Source organism: Kryptolebias marmoratus, linkage group LG19 (genome assembly GCF_001649575.2).
Source record: "Kryptolebias marmoratus isolate JLee-2015 linkage group LG19, ASM164957v2, whole genome shotgun sequence".
Lineage (NCBI taxonomy): Eukaryota > Metazoa > Chordata > Actinopteri > Cyprinodontiformes > Rivulidae > Kryptolebias > Kryptolebias marmoratus.
This window is the reverse complement of record NC_051448.1, coordinates 15,699,119-15,712,199: the sequence shown is the minus strand read 5'-3', so window position 1 is coordinate 15,712,199 and position 13,081 is coordinate 15,699,119. Positions and strand designations below refer to the sequence as shown.

At 40.7% G+C, this 13,081-nt stretch overlaps 1 protein-coding gene across 5 annotated transcripts in view; it reads left to right on the top strand.

Moving 5' to 3' along the window:
• LOC108231822 (1-phosphatidylinositol 4,5-bisphosphate phosphodiesterase beta-4) overlaps positions 1-13,081 on the top strand; it is a 63,572-nt gene that overhangs the window by 31,354 nt on the left and 19,137 nt on the right. For all 5 annotated transcript variants that reach the window (XM_037981521.1, XM_017409156.3, XM_017409155.3 and 2 more), the window contains exons 4-11: positions 1,962-2,059; positions 5,621-5,701; positions 6,777-6,836; positions 8,103-8,246; positions 11,417-11,496; positions 11,597-11,650; positions 11,738-11,819; positions 11,911-12,011. In XM_037981521.1, coding sequence (XP_037837449.1) covers positions 1,976-2,059; positions 5,621-5,701; positions 6,777-6,836; positions 8,103-8,246; positions 11,417-11,496; positions 11,597-11,650; positions 11,738-11,819; positions 11,911-12,011 — 686 coding nt within the window. In that variant the 5' untranslated portion in view covers positions 1,962-1,975. The remainder of the gene's footprint in view (positions 1-1,961; positions 2,060-5,620; positions 5,702-6,776; positions 6,837-8,102; positions 8,247-11,416; positions 11,497-11,596; positions 11,651-11,737; positions 11,820-11,910; positions 12,012-13,081) is intronic.

The window sequence follows — 13,081 nt, the reverse complement described above, 5'->3', positions numbered from 1 at the left end:
TCAGTTGGCCAACATTTCTATAAATCCTTTGTTTTTATTGGTCTTCAGTAATATTCTAATTTTCTGATATGATGAATTTGAGATTTTCATTTGTTGTCATTTGTAATCATCAAAATTAAACGAAATAAACATTTGAAATATATGAGTCTGTATGTAATGTATGAATATAATATACAAGTTTCACTTTTTAAATGGAATTACTGAAATCAATCTACTTTTTCATGATATTCTAATTTTATGACCAGCACCTGTATATTGCTTTTCATCATGTGCAGAGTTATTAGACACACAGACCTAGAATCAAGCAGACAGACACATCAGTAAAACCTGTGGTGAAGACTTTAAGGTAAACCTGGGCTTCCCAAAAGAACTGTGTTCTGTTTATTTGTTTATTAATGTAGTAACCTGGCCCATTAGACCAGTGATTCCCAACTCCAGCCCTTAAGGAGCACTATCCTGCAGGTTTTAGTCGTTTCTCTGCTCTTCAGCAGGTCTTCAAGTTCTGCAGAAGCCTGTTAATCACTCACTCACTCCAATCAGGTGTGTCAAAGCAGACAAACATCTAAAACATGCAGGATAGTGTTCCTTAAAGGCTGGAGTTGGGAATGACTGCATTAGACAGCCTGTCCTCTATACCTCTACAGCCTAAAACCTGCTAATCAGAATTCAGTCACAGTATCCCCATAATGACTGAGGCCCAGTCTGCACGACTACATAAAAAAAAAATCTTTAAAACGAAAATGTTTTTGTTGTGCTTGCACCACATGTCCAAACACAAATAAAATGTTTGGTGAGAAATCCCAGCTGAGCTCTTAGACTGTATAGTATGTCACATTTGCGAATGTGCTTCTCCCTCACGGTTTTGTCTGACACATCTGAGGCTGATGTAAGACCCCGTCGCCAAAAATTACAGTCCGCCCCCTCTCCTCCCTGAGCCTGATGTCTTCCACGATGATAGACGTGCTGACTGTTACAGTATATCTAGAAGATTTCAGGACAAGCGCAAAACAAAAGGAAAACAAATCCTCCGTCTGAATAATTTATTGTTCAGTCTTATGCAGGAAGATGATGTGGAGCATTGATGTTTCTGTCTACAGGAGTTTAGTTTGCCTTCGGCTGGCCCTGTTAATTAACATATTAGTTATACGTGTTTATTAATTAGGCATGACCCTAAAATTAGCGTTTTATCTGGAGCTCACTTGGGCCATACAATATAAGCGAGCGGAGTCAGGCAGTTTACCCGAGAACAATAAAGAGCCCATGAGCAAACCTTTATAAGGGCAATTTCTAGTTCATTTATAACCCTCCCGGGCCCCACATATAACCGTTAGCCGGGTCAGAGTACAGCTGCAGTCAGCCTTCTGTTGGATTGTCAATAACTGTTAACTAAACCGTTGTCATTACAAAGCCATTTCCCTCAAAAACACAGGAGATGTTCAGGGGAACACGTGGCTGGTCAGGACATTTCTTTTACAGTTGGTGTTTACAGCTGGGCTGCCTTCACAGCTTCGGCAGATGAAGCTCTCAACACTGCCTGCATTTAAATATAACTACGGTATCAAAGGGGTAAACAAACATAAACATAAAGGAATAGAAAGGAGCAAGTTTCACTTTGGATTGCATCCTGCCTGCAGTCCAGGTGTGAACATGACTTCTTTCCTTCTATTTTAGTCATTTTGCTCGTTTTTCTTAACTGGTCTGTGAACCTGAACCAAGTCTAAAAGCCAGGATCACGTTCTCAGGCATGTCTCTAATAAATGGAAACAAATCCTACATGATGCATTAACATCCAAAATAACCCAATAACCAATCAATCAGGGATATTTCTGCTTTTTATGAGTGTTTTTAATCATCTACAATACATCCTATGAGCTGTCATTCCTGGTCGTTACAGATATTTTTAAACATAATTGTATCTTTTTAACTAACTCGTTTTTTCTTTTTCTCTTTTTGTGTCTCAGGTGTGTGAGCAGCCATGACAAAATCCTACGAGTTCAACTGGCAGAAGCATCTGCCTGAGTTCATGCAGGAAGGGGCCTCCTTCGACAGGTTCGATGAGGTAAATCGGATTCTTTTCTGCCCCGGTCATTAATGGAATTGATCAGCAAAGCTCTGGTTTATTATCCTAGGAGAGACAGTGAAGGTTAAGCCTGTGTCGCGTACCCTCTGAGTTTGCAAATAACCTCACTGATTTCTTTTCTTTTTTTTTCATTCTTCTCTATTTCAATCCTTCACTTCATTGATTCTCTTTGTCTCAATTTCCTGTGAGCCAGGGAGTTGTTGTGTTTGTGTAGTTTCATGCTCTTAGTCCATCAGCTCCCTGTTTGTCACACCTGCCCCTCATGTGCTCGTTAGCCCAGCCCAGCTGAAAGCCGTCCTGTAATCACTCCTCCATGCACTTAGATACTCCTCAGTCCCTGCAGTCTTCTGTCTGGTCCTCATGTGTAAGTCCCCTCTCTTTAGGTTTTGGCTTTAGGGTTTCCTGGTTTTTGGGTAATTAAGAAAAAAAACAAACATTTTTTTGGCTTTAAACCTGCCTGCCTGTCAGTCACCTGCTGCCTGCACTCTTGGCTCCTCAACCAACCACCACCAACAACTACAATTGTCAGGGGACATAATTAAAACCAACACAAACCCTCAGAGGTCAGCCGTTTAATTACATTATTGTTTCTGTCAAAGTTCTAGCAAAGGGTAGGCGTAACGGATCAGGCTCATTAGGAAGATTTGGTGTCGCCTTTTGGGTCTTCACAAGCACTCTGACAAGATTATCTGTACAGTATGGTTACTTTAGAAAGACTTCTTTGGATGGGATTTTATTCTAAATTAGATATCTTAGTTGTACAGTAGCTGATCAGAAAAGTAAACCCAACAAACAACATAAAAGTGCGACAAAGAGCTGACTTAATGCGAGTTTATGAAATAAATTAACGCTGTGTTAAATGGCTGACCAAATAAAGCAGCTTTGCTGTTGATTTTGAGATTTCTCTCTGAGAGCCACTTATGAGTCTTTTAGAGAAAATGTTTGTTCAGAAATATTCAGCATGGATAACAGTTTGTACACAATTTTCTATAATCTTTAGAAGTATTCACTTTGCCACCATGAGTAGATTATGTAAGAAAAAAAACCATGTCATAAAGTTCAGATTGAAGCTGCAAATTTAAGATTATATAAGATCCTTGTAAAGATGAACTACCCTGGGTAAAATGCAATTAAATTTAAATGGTAATTATTGCTACCTATTATATCTTGTACCTTTTGCAATTAAATTAATTCCCATTTTTACCTTTTCACTATTTACAAACATTAACATCAAATATCTATAATTATTTTGATGCATATGACCAGCAAATAGGTTTTCCCCTTGTTCTTGATACTGAGGACTCTTAGATTGAACGTTTGATGCACAAAGTGTGTCAGTTAAATACATCCCCACTCAGAAAGATACACACACCAGGAAATCCTTTCAGTTCTCTTTATTTTGTCAGGCGTCAGAGGAGGGGGGGGGGGTCTCTCTTGGCCAGAGAAGAAAAGTTAAAAGAGTGCACGGAAAGCCACCATCACATCCAACGACGTCAAAGAGAGCAGCTGAAGTGGGCCACCGTGCTGCTGAAGGAGGTCCTCCGTGTCCTGCTGCTGCTGCTGTTTAGAGTTTAGAGCCGAGCGGAGGCAGCCCACGGTTAGCTTTGGCCTGAATGCAAACAGGGTCAGTCTTTGGTAGGAACTTGGACAAACAATTTTATAACCTAGATTATAATCACATTGGAAACAGTAACAAATTAAATCCTTAATTTATTCTGAAATACGGGTTATTAGACGAAGGGTTAAATCTCATTGAGGCTGCAGGGTTCGCTCAGCATCGATTAAGATGACAGCCGCAGTCTTCAGCAGGAACGAGCCGATATGCGTCCACAAAACCTTCCTGACTGACTGAAACCCCACGGAGCGACAGATGGTTCAGCTTTCAGCTCTGTTTTAGGCTTTCATAGGGAAACGGTACAACCTGAGGTAATAACTGCCCTGCCAATTAAAAAAAACAGATACCTTTAAATGTTAAACTGCGTTTGTTATCCTGAATAACACCCAGTGCCTGTTCTGCAGCAAGAAGAAAGGCTTTAAATGAGCTATAGATTTTGCTGTAATCACAGTGTGTTTGTCTTACGGTGAGCCATCTCAAGCGAGTTTTCTCCTCTCTGACAGTCCAGAGTCATGGAAGTCACGGGTTAAAGAGGTCCAGTGTAATTCATCATGCTAAGAGCCAAAGGACTTCCTCTGTGTGTGCTCCTTTCATTATTTCACTTATTGGAAATCAATCACTTAAGATCAGGCTGACGTTTGGTTTCCAGGGGGACTAAGCAGCTTCGTATTGACAGCTGCTGAAAGACGAGCAAAACGGGCGAGGACCGCGAGGCGCTCGCTTCGTTTTGCTCACGGTTCCTCAACAATGTTTACAGTGCTCACGGCCCGGATCGGTTATCAGCAAGATCAGGTAACAGAGTGACTAAGATGAGGAACAAATATATCTGAAGGGGAAGGTTGAGGTATTCCATCTGCATCCTTTCAGATATATAATTGTATGAGTTTCAAATATCAGTTTTTGATGTAGGTTTTGAAGTAAAGGAGTGGATTCACAGACACTGAGCCGTACCTAATTTGGCATGTAGGAGAGGGACAGACAAATGTTCAGGTGGAGCCGGACCGCCATAAAAATGGATTCCCGTCCAGACGGAGCTAAAGCAGTGAGTCCTCGCCTTGACGTCTCTTTGCTTAGTGATGGTAGACCAGCAGCCTCCTGGTTGTTGTTAATAAACAGAGGTTACTTTAGCCCATCTCCCTCGGAGAGCTGACCACTCTGAAATGAAGCGGCTGTCAGTCTTAATTCAGATGAAAGAGAATCAAGCTTTCAGCTGCTCTTCCAGCAGGCTCACTGTGTCCTAAATGGAAAAGGGATTGTTTTCTTTTTTTTCTTTTATGGTGGTTTTAGATGTCAGGGCAAAGCCAAATAACAAGCCAACCTAGTTCTATTTGCTGCTGTATCTCATGGCAGCAACTTCCTAAAATAATAAACTGCATTTTAGTGTGTGTGTGTGTGTGCACCAGTGCGTCACACTGTTCTCTGTTTCTAATATTAGACAAAGAGTGACCTAACAGCCATTTGCTCCTCTATTTTTACCTCTTTATTTTTCAGCCTTCTGAGATATGTGATGAATGGAATAGGAAGATAAGCCCTCTTAAATGCAGTGATTTGGTTGCAAACACTGATTCCAGGTAACCAGCTGTAGTGGAAACCACTAAAACAAGACAGCTGAGGTTAATCGAGGTCGATTTATTTTACCCTTAACTCCTATTAAAGACCTACACGTGTGCTGCAGCATCACAGTAGCTGGGCTGGGCACAGTCTGTTTCACCTCCGTTGCACACAGCGGGATATTTTTGTGCATGCAGGCTTTCACATGTGTGTGTGTGTGTGTGTGCGTGTGTCTTTAAAAATGAACTTCTTTTCAAATGTATTCGTCTGATTGAGTAATCTTTGCAGGTTGTGTAATGTGAGGCCACGTCCAGTGAAACTGTGTGATCGATGAAGCCTCCTCTCTTACGAAAGATTAATTTTGTCCTCTGCAGGACCCATACATCTTTGAGCCCAACTGTCAGATGAAGGTGGACGAGTACGGCTTTTTCATCACCTGGAAGAGTGAGGGAAAGGTACGATCTCCTCTCCGTCTTTTCTCTTATGTTGCCTGTATGCAGGTCCGCCAAGGAAGCAGGGACTTCTGTGTAATAATTCAGTTCAGTTTATTTATATAGCACCAATTCACAACAAAAGTCGCCTCAGGGTACTGAACAAAAACATTCACATAGATTATAAAAAGCCAGTTAGTAAAAGTTATCTAAGGAAGCCAGGAGATTGTGTTGAGTCTTCACTTCGTCGCAGTCTGCCATCCTGAGCAGCACGTTGGCGACAGTGGGAATGAACGACTCTCTTTTAGCCTCCAGCAGAACCAGGTTCAGAAAGGGCGGCCATCTGCCTGAACCGGCTGGGGTTGGAGAGGACAGGAAAGAGACACAGACACACACAGAATGACTGGTCCAGGTGGAGTTTCTATAGGAAGAAAGGCAAAGAACAACACGTTATAATGATAGAAATAATTACATGGAGAGCAGAGCAAGTAAAGACAGCAGCAGAGTGAGGAAATGTGGAAAAAATAACATCACTTTTGTGACTCAAACTTTGGACACTTTCCAAAAACATGCAGTAGATTTAATGTTATATGATGATAAAAGCTGCCAACAAAGAATCTCCATTAGTCAGTTTAACAGTAGGCTGTGCTTTTGTTCATATTTAGTGTAAAAATAAATAAATACAGCTTTGTATTTAAAAAAAATCTGTTTTTGAAGTGGCTGGTAAACAAACCTGCAGCAATATATATTTTATGCGTTGTCCTTACGTAAACGTTACATTTTATGTCAGTCTGTTTCATCTTGTATAGTTAAAATAAATCAAAGTGAGGGGTATCCCTTTTTTCCTTAGAGCATAAATTGAAGGTTTGGAAACGATTACACAGAGTTGCTATTTATGTTTTGGGTCCTCGGAGCATATATTACTAACAGTAAAGAGTTTGTTGATGATGCTTCTGGGTTTACTGTGAGAACTGAATGCAAAAAAAAATCCGAAATCAAATGGCCTTTGTTGTCTGGCTGTGTCTCTGCTTACTAACAGTGTTGTGACTTCCTCTTCCTCTTTTCTTTGCCTTTCCACCTGTCCCCCCGTCTCCCTCAGGAGGGCCAGCTTCTTGAGTGTTCCCTCATCAACAGTATTCGTGTCGGTGCCGTCCCAAAGGTGAGACCTTTCTCCTCACGTCTGCCTTCACAGAATTCACACATTCAGCCCACACCACTTCTACTGAGACTGCCACGTCAGGCACGTTATTCCAGCCTAAATTAGCCAAGGCTACAGTTGTATATTTTAGTCTAATAACGTCTGATCTGAGAGTCCCGGTTGACTTCTCACTGCTGGGCCTTTTTTTTTTTTTCTTAGATACCGAATTCTCGAGGGGCACGAGCACAACATAAACGTGAAATATTCAACACATCCTTTTTTTTTACAACCCTGGCTGCAGGTTTTGTGTGAAATCTTTTATTTGTTTGTTTTGGTTTGTGCATTTGACCCACGGAGGTTTCCGGACAGATGGTGTTCCTTAAATAATGAGCCGTCTGAGGGTTAAGGAGTTCACGCTTTAAGATCAGCAGCTCACAGGTAGAAGACGTTTCTATCCCTGTCAGAAACACGCCCTGTAATAGGAAGCCGATCCCAAAATAGCCAAGATAAACTGACCGAGATCATCATTCCGCTTTTTTTTTTTTTTTTTTTTTTTACTGGAACCTGAAACCGATCAGGAGTTTATCGAGCAGATATGCAGACAAACGCAGACCTGTAGGGTTTCTCTGGGCATTAAATATTGATTTGTGCCGTGCGGCCTCGACAGTGACACCCTGTAATGTAATATTTGGCTCTACGCCAACTTTATGAATTATGAATGCTATTATTAGATGCCCATGTGGGCTCCGGCTTCTAATTAGGATGCAAACTCATCAAGCTACGAAAAAGTTCGAAGCGTTATAGGAGACGCTGTAAAAGTTCTGTGTACGTCGCAGTTACCGGGCTGCGAGTGCGCGTTGGCAGGCACTGTAGCAGGGTTTCTATTTGAAACATTACAGTTTTAAATAATCCGATGAGGAAGAAAAGATGAAACGGGGTTTTAAAGCTGCCGAGACTGTTGCTCGTTTCTGTTAATTTAATCATAAACCAGACATGCATTCCAGTCTTCCTTTGTAGTAAAGATGGGGAGCTGATTTCTGATTCAAAGCCTGCGAGGAACGAGTGATGCTGGGTTTCTATAGGGAAGGATTTTATGCTCCACTGATTAAACATGGCTTTGCTGTCTGATTAGCTTGTTGCTTGTGTGTATTTCTGAAGAATGAAGGTGCAATTTGTTGAACATCAGAATGTCTAAACGGCCCCACTTTTTCTTTAGTCATCTGTTTCTGGTCGTCGATTGGCTCTTAGTCACCCGTGATCGTGTTCTCTTCCGTCTGACTTCCACAGGACCCAAAGATCTTGTCATCGTTCGAGGCCGTTGGAAAGACGGAGGCAGACTTGGAGGGGTGCATCATCTGCATCTGCAGCGGCACCGACCTGGTGAACCTGAGCTTCATGTTCATGGTGGCGGAGAACCCCGACGTAGCCCGGGTAACTGCATCCACGCGCCTCACACACCCGAGACAGTGAAGTCCTGAGGAGATCAATCTGAAGGCTTTTCACACCAGGCTGCAGGCGGGNGGGGGGTGGGGGGGGTAGCTGTTAGTAATGCTGCTTTAAAGCAAGAGTGTCTCCGGTTTAAATGTTGGCTGTGACGACTGTTGACGTGTGCCTGCAGGTTCTAATCCAGTACTCTGGTTCCCTCTCATAGATCCAAAACATGCATGTTCTGTAAATTTGTGACTCTAAACTGAGTGTAAGTGTGGTTGTTTCATCCGGTATCTGTTTTCTGTTTAACACTTACAGCCTTTTTCACCTCAATTTTTGCGCCTCTTTCTTCTTTTTACTGTAGGTTTTTGGTCGCTTGACAGATAACGTTGAGCCTCTGTCACATTGGAGAGGAGGGGGTGTTTTTTCATTCGGCTGGGTTGGGGGTGAGATCGGACGGAGGACGGAGGAGTTTTCTCCCGGTTTTGGCGCTTCTCGCTCTAACGCACTGAAAATATGACGACGATTTAAAAAATATATATATATATGTATCGTGAATAATTTATCATAACTCTGGTTTTCCTTGACCTATGGAGATAATTTAAAAACTGGTGTAAAGCCTGAAGTCTGGACTTTACAGATAAATTAGAACAGACTCTCTGAGAGGGCTGATCTCAGTATTTTAACTCTTTAAGATCGACGCACGCTCTGGAGCGGGCATCGATCTTAAAGGGTTATGGTTCTCTGTAGCTCACTTTGTCCATCTTAGACTTGTGCCACTTTTGTTTATTTGTTATTAATGTTTCTTTATTCATTTCATTTAGAATACATCTGTGAATGTCTGTACTGTAGCAGCTGGTTGCAGTAGCTCAGGTTACATAAGAGGTTTTTTTGTGTCCTTTGGGTATTTTTAACTCTGCTTTCTATTACTTAAATTGTATGATTTTTTTTTCTTCCTTTTTACATTTTTGCACACCAGTTTGGACGCTGCCTTCTGCTGTGACTGCATTACGGCGCCAATCGAAAGCTGTTTACTCGATAGAGGAGCCTGTTGAGCTTGTGGTATCACCTGCAAACAAGTGATCACACATTCGTGGCTCGTACTTCGAGCGCTGACGAATAAATGGAGAGAGGAGCAACGGGAATGCAGAAAAAAAAAATCTGGACTTAGCACCTCTCTGTAGGCTATGACTGTCAGATGAGGAAGAGTACAAACGTGATTTTTTGGGGGGGCCGGACACGTTAGTGAGAACGCACGAGATATTAAACTGTGAGCTGAGACTTTCTGTTCCTGTTTGCTAATGTTGTAGCTGACTTCATTAACTCAGTTTTTACTACTTCTAATCGTTCATCAATGTTGTTTTTTTTTTTTTAAAAAACTAGTCTGACAGCAGCGCCATAATATTATTTATTTTTACAAATATCTTTTATTAAACAGGACAAGTTTTAATCATGTTTAATTTAAAGACCATCATATTGATTGGACCTCAAAGCTCAGTATTGTTGTGTGGTTGTGTCCCACAGCAGAAACTGGAGAACAGTCAGTCCCGTTTTGTTTTGTTTTTTTGCTGTTGAAAATACCAACGCCAGCAAAGTGATGCATTCAGGCTCAAACGGTTGACTGAAAACTCTGCAGGAGTTTCGTTCAGCAGCTTCATCTCTAAAACGCACTAAACCCAGACGGAAACAGGCAGCGCTGTCAAAGTAAGACACCTGTATGTGATGTAGGTTTTACACAAAAGTCACGGGTTTTTATGTCCTGGAAGACCTTTTAGATTTCACATCAAACCGTTTAAATGGGAGATTTGTTGGAGAGTTGAAGACATAAATAATGGTGAAGATGGAAACCAAACAAAGCTGGTTAGGAGTTATTCCAGTGATTATTTTCCCCCATTGGTTTATTTTAGTTAAGAACAGCAGCAAATTTATAATTCATTGGTAAATAACAGGGTGTCAGGATCCTCTGCAGTATTTTAATACGAGTTTACATTTCATTGTTGACGTTTGTCCCTTTGTTGATATTAAAGAAAACACAGCAGCAGCTTTTAGTTCACCCAAGATTAAACTGCCTGAAAGGTAACAGGCAGAAGGGACTAGTTTTTGTTTCAAATGGGCCAAAACTTCATCTGTTTCTGAGAAGGGTTTTTTTTTAATTTCACCAACGGAGGAATTTCTGCTCGGTAGCTCAAACAATGCAGGATGTGGGAGGCACAATTTGTTGTGGAAAACTGACAATCACTGAAAAATTTTTTAAATCTTGAGGAAATCAAAGACTCTTTGACGGTGATATAATTAGTACACTTGAAAGATTTAACACACCACTAGCCTTGGTGAAAATGTGTTGTTTTTTTTGTTTCCTTCATTCTGGATGAAGGTGTCAGTTCAGACCGCAGCTGCAGCTGGAGAACAAACAGGAAACGAGCGTTTTGTGCCAACGCAGATTTGTTATTTGGCACCTCCGTGTTTGTGGACATTCCCGGCGATGGGGTGATTTTTGTTGTGATACACGGAGACACAAACACGCCGCCGCGCCATCAGCACCTCCCAGCATGCAGCTGGCCCTAACAACGCGCCCATTTGCATCTGCAGACACACAAACATCCTGAGTCACGGGCGGTGAGCAGGTTACGCCTCCTGCACCTGGAACAGCAGGAAAAATCAGCGTTCCACGAAGGAATGCATATTGCCCGTCGCCTTTCAGGCCAGAGTGTGACTGACATCATCTCCTGCTGAGAAATGATGGCGCTGTAGTCGAATGACTCTCAGCTACTACCACACCAGATTTTAGCTCAATATCTTTAAAATTATTGCCATTTTTGTGTTGGCTAATTTTGACTCCAGCGTTAATCAGTTGTAGGCGTACATCCAATAATTACTTCCTGAATGTCATTAAAATCTGTCCCGTTTATCAGATATTTTGCTAACAGACAGGCAGAGTTGAGTGAATTTCCAATCACTACGTTCTGCAGGTTTTGTTAAAAACCATCCAGAGTCCGTAGGATTTTTCTTATTTTTTGCCACATACAAAAACAGAAAACCAGGTTTTAATGTTAATGTATCAGAAGTATTTTAGTTTGAAGACCTCCTGCGTCTCTGAGCGTTCCTCACTGTTAGTTAGTTTGGTGAAGGTGTGAGTGTTTTAAATGTTTGTTTGTTTGTTTGTTTGTTTGCAGAAGTGGATTGAGGGTCTGAGGTCGGTGATCCACAACTTTAAGGCCAACAACGTTTGTCCAATGACATGCCTGAAGAAACAGTGAGTGTATTTAATCCTCAGCAGGTTCAACGTTTTTTGCCTTGTTTTCATTTTTAAAGAACCCGATTCAACCCTTTGTTTTGTTCCTGTACTTGTTTAGTTGGATGAGAATGTGTTTCCTGACCAACGTTAATGGGAAGATCCCTGTGAGAGGGTGAGCATCAGTTCATGGTGACCCGTTTCTTATTTCTGCCTCGTCCACTCGTCTTAGTGCGCTTCCTCTTTCTTGTTTTTATTTAAGTATCACGAGAACATTTGCATCAGGGAAGACAGAAAAGGGGATTTTTCAGGCTCTCAAGGATCTTGGCCTTCCGAGTGGAAAAGTAAAAACAAACAAACAAAAAAAAAACTGGAGTTATTAACAAGTTCATTTAAAACGCCTGGAATTAAATGACTTTTCTTTCATCTCCACAGAATGACGAGATCGAACCGTCGGACTTCACCTTTGATATTTTTTACGCCCTCACACAGAAGATTTGTCCTCGCACAGATATAGAGGAACTCTTCAAAAAAATGTAAGTTACCTTGATGTTTTTTGTTATGAATCCGTCTGCAGCCTCATTTATGTTTGTCATGTTTGCGAGTTTTGAACACTAGAAGTAATGAAAGAGCTCGTGCGTTTTCTTCAGCCTGTGTTACCTTGATACAATGATCTGTAAAAAGTCAGAGGTGCTGCGTGAAATCATTAAAACAAAGGTTTCTGCGCCTGCTGCACTAACTACTCAGGGCCCTGTACTACGGAGCAGGTCCACAAAGATCCGCTTCAGGTGACTTAGTGGAAGCTGGTCAGCAACAAGTCAAGTTTCTGACTCTGATCTCTGAAAGATCCGTCAGGAAGCTGGAAATAAAAACACTTGGCAAGAGCAGATATCAGTATTACTTTTATACAGATGTTTTTATTCAGTTTTAAAATCGTTTTGCACTAAATGAGAACAAAGATAAAAGCAGTTCAGTCCACTGAGTCTCTATAATGTTGCATTAAAAGTGTTCAAGTTAATTTTTGATTTTAATCATAATTTTTAAGATCCTTGTTGAAAAAGATGTTTTCATTTCTTTGATTAAACAGCAGAAAATATTTTAGAGTTTAGAGGCATTTATTTAGAATATTACAATACCAAAATCAGCTGCGATAAACCCAAATATTTTATTATTACAGAGTAGAGGGTCCATCTGGTTTGCTTTATTTGTGTGTTTTTTTTTGCATGCAGTATGCGTTGATTTTTTTCTTTTTCTTTTTAATTATTTGCAATATTGATATTGCACACACTGATTTAGATAAATGTTAAATATAGTGTCTAAATCCAGTTCATAAGAGTAATCTTTAGCGTTTTATGCAGTCTAAGGTTTCTGCTCTGCTCACTCATGAAGACTTTTCTCAAAGTCAAATATACAGGTGCTGGTCATAAAATTAGAATATCATGAAAAAGTAGATTGATTTCAGTAATTCCATTTAAAAAGTGAAACTTGTATATTATATTCATACATTACATACAAGCTCATATATTTCAAATGTTTATTTCGTTTAATTTTGATGATTACAAATGACAACAAATGAAAATCTCAAATTCATCATATCAGAAAATTA